Source organism: Sipha flava, unplaced genomic scaffold, assembly GCF_003268045.1.
Source record: "Sipha flava isolate LNK unplaced genomic scaffold, YSA_version1 18332_pilon_pilon, whole genome shotgun sequence".
NCBI classification, from domain to species: Eukaryota; Metazoa; Arthropoda; class Insecta; order Hemiptera; family Aphididae; genus Sipha; species Sipha flava.
In genome coordinates this window covers 1-8,875 of record NW_020272261.1, presented here as the reverse complement: position 1 = coordinate 8,875, position 8,875 = coordinate 1, and the positions used below count along the sequence as shown (strand labels likewise).

At 28.4% G+C, this 8,875-nt stretch overlaps 1 protein-coding gene across 1 annotated transcript; it reads right to left on the bottom strand.

Annotated features, from left to right (window-relative positions):
- Positions 1 to 6,200: 6,200 nt before the first annotated feature.
- LOC112680989 lies at positions 6,201 to 7,258 on the bottom strand. The gene is made up of 2 exons (XM_025551255.1): positions 6,742 to 7,258; positions 6,201 to 6,598 (listed from the first exon to the last, which is right to left on the bottom strand). Exons 1-2 carry the CDS (start codon positions 7,256 to 7,258, stop codon positions 6,201 to 6,203), a joined length of 915 nt encoding a protein of 304 aa, XP_025407040.1.
- Between the last annotated feature and the right edge of the window lie 1,617 nt (positions 7,259 to 8,875).

The window sequence follows — 8,875 nt, the reverse complement described above, 5'->3', positions numbered from 1 at the left end:
CAAGAAATTCAAAAGACCAAATATCCGAACACGTTTCTAATTGAACGTGTTATAAAAAAAAATAAAAATAAAATTCTGGTTAAATGGTTAGGGTTCGACTCAAGTCATAACTCTTATATCGACTCTAAAGATATTTCAAAATAAAATGTTAAATTGAAAAAATTATAAAAATGTTAAATTGGTAAAAATATAGTTCTAAAATAAGATAAATTTACCGTGGTAAAATTAAATGAAAGAAGCCAAAATCGTTGTTAAAAAAGAAGCCAAATCTCGTAAATTTACCGCAGCAAAACTACCTCGAAAAAAAAAACTGAAAAAACCATGGTTGGAAGCCCCATAATACTACTACTTACACCTTGTAGTTTGTTAGTGACCGGTTCAATAATAGCTGAATATTTTGCAATTACCCTTAAACAAACTAAAAACTGTAGAGAAGTTATTGAATTAAAAATATATACTGATTTAACTGATGTGTCCTTATTACCATTAATTTTAAGATAATCAAGAGCTTCAACAATATCAATATACTTTTCATAGAACTTCCTCAAAGCCTTGTGGGATTCTGACCATCTCGTTAAACACAATTTTGTCAAACTTGGAGCAACTGAACTTCTAAGAGAACTTTCTTTAAAAAAATTAATTGTTTCTTTAATAATTGCGATTGTATTCCTAATTTCTGGAATAGAATTTAATTCATTCAGAATTTAATTTAATTTGTGACTTGAACAATGTATATATATTGCTTTATTACACTTATCTTGAATTCGTTTTTGTACCCCACTAATATGACTAGACATAGTGCTGGCACCATCATATCCTTAACCAATTAATTTATTTAAGTCTAATCTCCAATCAAGCAATGACTTAATAATTACATTTGAAATATTTTCTGCATCTAATTTATTAAGTGCTATAAATCCAAGAAAATCTTCTCTCATAATTTGGGATTGATTTTCTATTAATGTATACCTTATACATATTGACATTTGTTCTGTTCCACATATATCCATTGTTTCATCAGCAAGGATACAATAACATTCAGCATTTTTAATTTGTTCCAAAATTATATTTAAAGTAATAGACCCAAAAATATTAATAAATTCATTTTGAATACGATGTGATAAATAAGTTGCATTATTTGGAGCATTTTTAAAATGATCCTCCAAAATATTATCACCACATTGTACTCTAAACTTCAACAAATCATTGAACAATGCAGAATCGTCAGAATGACCTCATGGTAAGCCATGTGTCCCAAGAAAAAATATTGATGAAACTATTGACTTTAGCTTTAATGTATTAGTCTCTGTCATTAATTTAACTGAATTATCAATCATTTGATGAACATTTGTTGTTTTGTTTAACATAACAGAAATAAAATCTTTAGATTTTAATTTTGTAAACTTATGCCAATCACTATTTAAATGAACTTTTGCTTGCTCATGAAATTTTTTATAGTTACAAAAAACGTTTTTTATAAATACACCTTTAAAATGAACTCTTTTAATTGGAGATTCAAATAGTACAAAATATTTACATAATGCACCTTTCAAAACAGAAGAATAACACAGCCAATCATAATGCTTAAGCCATTCATGTAAAAAGGGCCTTTTCCCATATGTAATATCAGCTTTAAAGTTATATTTTAGATTTGGAATCCATGGGGTCATAAAAAGTTGGTATTTAAGTAAGTTATCTTGAATATTTGTATTTAAAAAAAGACCAATATCATAATCTGCTTAAATTTCATTAACAGAAGTATCATAAACATTCATCTAAAAGGACAGTATAACTTTATAAAAATGTTATCTGTTGAATTTATTTAATTAATTGACAGTAAAACACACTCTTACCTTTAATTGCTGAGTAGTTGAGTCACAAGAATTAGATGTGCTCATGTCCTACAATTCGTTTAAAAAAATTGATTAATTAAAAACAGTTAACTAGTACCTAATAAAGGTAATAATAAAGGTATATAATATATAATTATAAATTATAATCATTGGGATTGGGAGATTCTATATTTTGTATTCTGCTAGGTAGAAAATATTACAATAGTTCGTGATACTATTGATGATAATTTGTAATTCCGTATTTTGATTACTGTTGATTATATTAATTAATATAATTACTGATAAGCTCGAAAAAGTTTTATTCTATATGACTATATATTATTTTATATTTTTGATGGAAAAATGGAATACCATGCATGATATTAAAGTACAGTTAAAAATTCCCAGGGGGGCAGTAGCCCCGTTGGCCCCCTCCTGTGGGCGCCCTTGCGGGCGAGAGAATTTGGACGTTTACATATACAATATGTATAATCAATAATGTTTATCAAACATGCGATGTGGCAAATAGCTATAAATATAAATCTAGCATTTTAATTTTTTTACGAAATTTACGATTACAACATTACAATAATAGAATAAGCTTGCAACGCTAATATTACATTTCTAAGATAAGATATGACGCATTACTCGCCCATCGACGATATAATGAAAACGAATATTAATAATATTCCAGTGGCAGCGTCCCAAAAATATCGAATAATATAATTTTCTAACATTAGTTGACAGTTGTTATTATTTAATAGGTGCGACTATTACGTCACAACTCACAACTAGTACATGAGTGTTTTATTTCTTCATAATTTTTTGAATTAAATGTTATTTAAGGTGATTCGTCTCTACAGACGTATTTGTGTTAGTGAGTAGTGTCGAGTGTGACTATATATATGTACAATTTTCACAATTTTTTTTTATATCTTATCTATACCGTAATCGGTGTTGCCTGTTCCATCGTCATCGTCGAATCGGTCGAGACATATTGAAATATTGAATTGTTTATCACTGTTGATGACGGGCGTATGACGTGGACACGTGGTAAACAGGGGACGTTGAGAGGGATATTACCAAAATTATATGCATGAAAGAGACATGTCTCAATGTAATATTTTAATAATTTAGTTACATTTAAACTGTGGTTCACGTGCCGCCACTGAATATTATTAATGTTATTACTACACTAGAACTATGAAAATATTAATATTTTATATCGTATAGTATAATCTTAGTTGGGTTATTTTATTTTAAATTTGTATCTGCCGTCTGGTTTTAAAAAATAACTTCGACCTTCGTCATGGATGAGTTTAATCAACTGTTTATTGCTGCTGTGAGCTGGAACATACATCGCAGTCATTTTAACTATTTAGCAGTTAGGACAGATTGCTTCACATGCTAATTTATACTGATTACATTTAAACTTTGTTTGTCTAAATAATTGACAACCGCTAGCGCCACTGCCACATACCATGGGCGCCCCCAAAAAATTTCACGCCCCGAGGCAACTGCCTCTGTTGCCCCTGCGGTAACTACGCCACTGATTGTGTTATAACTTATTAGTTTAAATTAATTAAAGAACAACTATAATAAAAAGAACAAGAGAAACAATTTATTTCGAAACTGACTAAAATTGCAGGATTCTTTACAGCTTTGAATCCCAGTAAGTACAACATATTACTAAAACATTCTTAAACAAAGTATTAGGTAGTAAGTGAATTTATTACAACATGCATGTTTAAATATTTCTATAATACAGAACCTGTTACTGCAATTGTTCCAGCTGTTTCAAGCGATAAATTTGACTTAGTTTTAAAAACTGATGATCAGACATTAATTTTACCTCATCTAGTACCAAGTTCAAGTAGCTGTACAGAAATTGAAGAGTCTAATTTGATATCAGATACTATTCTTGATCATGATGAATATTACAAAGATCCATTTAACTGGCCAAATAATTTGAATGATAAATTTATAAGTTTCTGTATAAATAAAGGATCAACTTTTTTCCAAAATAAGGAGACCAATTTTAGTCAGTCGGCACGTATTATATCAGGTAGGTTTTACTAAAAACCTTATATACAAAATACACCTACATAAATATTCATCATATTAATTAATTAAATTATCAAATTTGATTTTTAATTTATACAATGTATTTTAAAGTAGACATTTTTATGCAATAACGTTTCAATTTTTTATGAATTGAAATCTAAGAACCACTAATAATGATTAAGTAACAGTGTAATACCTGTATTAATAAATATTATACTATATACCTATTGGTTCTTTATTATTATTAGGGCTAGGATAGTATAGGATTTTGCATTTTTTTTTTAGGTTTTACAGGACATAGCTTTTCAAGTACAAAATGTGATTTGGTCATATACGAGTCCAAATATATAGTTTTTATTTTGCTTTTTTTTTGCATTTTTTCACTTTTATGGATTTAGGGTCATTTTTTCAATTTTACGGGCATTTTTATACTTTTTTGAAATCTTGGTAATATTTTTATACATTTTCATTTACACTAGATGTTCTCGATAAAAGTTTTGAATTTGTAACAGAAATAATTATATAAATATTTTAATTATAGAGATAGTGTGTTAGTACTCGTTATTGATAATAAAACCACTTATATATTACAACAATAAACTTTGATACCACGAGTTATCTTAATCGTAAAATTAGATGACAGTAGTGTGGAGTGTACCTACGTATGGTTTTGTTAAATATCTATTTAGTTAGTGTCTTTACTTTCGGGATTGCGTATCGTGCTTATACCGAAATATGCTGAAACAAAAATCATCGCAATTGAGTCGTATGCGGCTTTATGTTTCGGAATTTGGCGCCGAAGTCTTTTCTACCGATGGTTTGGTGTTATATTGTAAAGTCTGTGAAGATAAAGTTGCAGCAGATAAAAAATATACAATTCAGCAACATATTACATGCGATAAACATTTACATGGTATTCAAAAACGAAACGAGCAAACGACTTCTTTAACACAACCAATGTATTCTGAGTACGTAAATTCTAATTTTAATCTAGATTTTTGCAGGGAATTTTTAAGTGCAAATATACCGTTACATAAATTATCTCATGCTACCCATCAGGCTACAACTCCATCTTTAGCATATAAACCAATAGCATGCTCATCTTTGTATGATTCACTCAAGGAAGAATCAATGTCAAGCGATGGATCTTTAAGTTCATATGAATTAAATATAAGAGATTAAAAGCTAGAAAATTCAAAAAATATTTTTAACAATGTCAACAATGAACATGAGAACGGCAGTGGTGGTAAGAATAATATAAACTATAAATTAACAGTATAGGGGAGCCGGGGTACAGTGAGACATTTTTTTTTCTTTTCCTTATATCATTGAAATTAATAATTTTTATGATTTTGTGTATATATGATTTATTTTAAAAATTGTGTTAAGCATTTAAATGATGTAATAACATAACTCATAACTTAAATATATTTTAAGATATTATCAAAATAGTTAATTTTAAATTGCTGTCTCACTCACTGTACCCCGACCCAGTACACAGTGAGACACCAATTAGTACACAGTGAGACACGCACAAAACTATATTAAAATATGGTATTATATAAGAATTCACCCAATCTAATTTTAAAATAATGTTTACTCATTTTGAATAATTTAATGCAATTAAAATTAGCTGTAAATTACACTAACTTCTTGATTGCAAATACATTATTTTATTATTTTACACTATATATAATGTTTATTATAGTTAAATGTTTATGTTTTTACATAACATTTTAAGTTTTAAGTGTTGTGTTTCATAATCAGCCAACAATTAATTAAATATGTCCTTTATTTTAAAAATGAATAGTATAGGTAATAGTTTTCACAGTATTAATTTCAACTTCCAACTAAAAAATAACCAATATCAAATAAATATGTCCTGTATTTAACAAAATAACAACATTTTTCAATAACAAATAAATGTAGGTAGTTTCTAGTTAAAACAAATTAAAGGTAAACATTTTTACATTTTGACAGTCTTATGTCTCATTTTCAGCTATTTAAACTTACAACTAAAAACAAATCAACAACAAATAAATTTTTTTAAAAGAAATTATAGGTAAATATTAAAATTGTAATGTTTCATTTTAAACAGTTTTAAACTTACAACTAAAAAACAAATCAACAACAAATCAATTTATTTAAAAGAAATTATAGGTAAATATTAAAAGTTTAACAGTCTTATGTTTTCAAAGTCAACTAAATGTAAAAAAAAACTTAAAAGAAATGTAGGTAAGAATTTCTGTATAATTTATTACACTTAATTTAAAGTAGAAATTATATTTTATGTAAAATTACTAATTATTTTAAATTGAAATTACTGAGATCAACTTCAAACATTAAGTATGATTGCTGTCTTTTAGTATGACCCACAACCTTTGGTTTAGGAAGAATTTGTAAAACATCCTTAACAGAAACAGATGCTAAGTCAGGAACATCAGGCATATGAAACTTTTCAAATGATTTTTTATATCTTCTTAAAAAAGATATTTCTACATCAGTCTCTTCATCTTTTTCTTTTATTATTTTTCCTACATAGTAAACAGTGCCCTCTTTAATTGTTTTAAACTGAACTAAAACATAGTCCCCTTCTTTTGGTTCCTTTGCAAGCTCATCGTAGGTAGTGAGGTCTTCATAATCAATTTCATCTTCAGATGTAACTACAGTTGGTGTAATTTTTCCACAGATATCTTCTTCATCTGAAGATGGCGGCTTTTGTTTTATTTCATTTGAAAATAGATTTTTTTAATTTTATTTTTTTTTGGGAAATGTTTAATTTTATTTGTATTATTTTCTTCAGTTGAATCATTCTCTGGAGTATCTGTTGCAATTGTACTTTTACCTTTTCGGCGATTGTTTACTCTGGTTTTTCGGGCTTCAGCTTTTGGATATCCTCTTAGGTCTTCAGGGCTTACAAAAGTTTTACTAGTTGAAGCTTCAGTTGGACTAATATTGACTAAACTAGGACTTGTGGAGTTATTATCTGTTGACACTTGTTGAGATTCTTGTCTGTCAGTGACAGAACTGACAAGAAAATCATCATCATTAAAAATAAACTTATCGTAAGGGAAAATTCCTGTGGATTTAAAACCAGATTTTATATTGGATGGAGTCATAGACTTTTCAAATGCTTTTCCAACACAAGCTGCTACTTCATATATTGATATTGTTTTTCCAGGGTGTGCCTGTAGCCAATAATCTACTGAATGATTATAAAAAGATTTAAAAGGCCCATAAATACTAACATCTAATGGCTGCATTCGATTGCTACAATGTGGGGGCAATGTTAAGATTGTGATGCCATTGGATTTAGCTTTATCAATACACTCTAATGAAATATGACTTTCATGATTATCCATGATTAACAGTGCAGGGTTTTCAGTAGAATGGATCGACTATTCTGAGAAAGTAACACACCCAAAAAATATACAAATATAAATAATGATTATACTTAACTACGTGAACGTTTGTTAATTGTATTTAAATCAATGACTTATAAACATACAAATATACATTATAATTTTAAGTAGGTATATCTGTAGGTATAACATAATAATATTTATAAGTTATATAAATAAATATATAAATACAGTTACAACAATACATGTTCAGTGGGTGAATGTGGGCGCCTTAGTACCAGGATCGCAGGAGTAGGTCGCGTGCTCGACGGTCTGCGTCACCCGAATCTCTGCGCGTTTTCGTCGTGGTCCAGTGTGCGTATTCCCGAAGCAAATTCATTTCGGTCTATCGTATGTGCAGTTTTAGATCATTTCAGGTAGACACAGGAGCGTATCTTAGGGGTGACGAAGAGAGTAATCGTCCCCTCCTGAATCCGTATTTAAGGAATCGATTTTATGTGAGGTACACATTTAAAATTTCATTCACATCGACTATATATAAAAAAAAAAGTATTTCATACTTATGAACTGGGTTTTAAGCGTTTTTTCTAATGTTTATTTATGCTTTACAGATAGATATATAATTTAATGGGAAAATGTAGAAAGAAAATTTCAAATGTCATGCTATTTATTTTATTTTATTTTATTTTATATTTTTATACTTAGAAATTGTGTTTAGCTTAGTATCATATACTAATAAAAATTTTACTGTTGTAATGTACGAGTATATTTAGTAAAATATCTTTATTTAAGAAAATGTTAGCGTTAAAAAAAAATGAAGTGCATATTTTTAAAGTATATTTGTTCTTTTTTAAGCGCATAAGTTCATGCATATTAAGTACTTTTTAAGTGTATTAAGTTCCGACTACTAGTCGTAACAATAGGTTATATATGTATGGGATATGGTGTGTAGCCCCACTGATACATGTTACTGACTGTTACCTCATTATGTGTATTTTATTATGTTGAATTATTTTATATAAGTATGTTCCTTGTTATTTATAATTTATGTAATCACTGACTGTTCGAACGATGACGGTTACGACGATCGCTCGATCGAGATTTACTCGCTCTCGCCACCGATCCGTCAAACGAACCAGACGCACGTCGCTTTTGCCTTTTCTGCATCTTTGTTTTTACATACGTTTTCAACTTTTGTCAAACACATATTTTATATGTACTCTTTTTTTTACTTCTGCTCCCTCAAGCATCGTTATTATTAGGTATCACTTTGTCGAATGCGACATCCCAATATATTATTGAGCTTTTATTGGGCTAGTAAATTTATTGTTAAGTGAGCTTGAAATTATATTCATGGCACAACAAATAACATATTAAAAATTTATAATGCATGTTTTGGCATATTTAGTGGTTTAGCAATTTTAAGTGCATATTTCTTGATTTTTGACATTTGATGATTACTGATGAATTAATAATAAAATTTAAAAATGTTAGCAATAAAAAAATATTTATTTTGAAAGTTTTCATAAGATATTGTACCTATCATGATTCTCAAATCCCAGATTAGGGAAAATACAAAACGTCCAGTTTCATTTATATTTAACCGTAACAAACTAA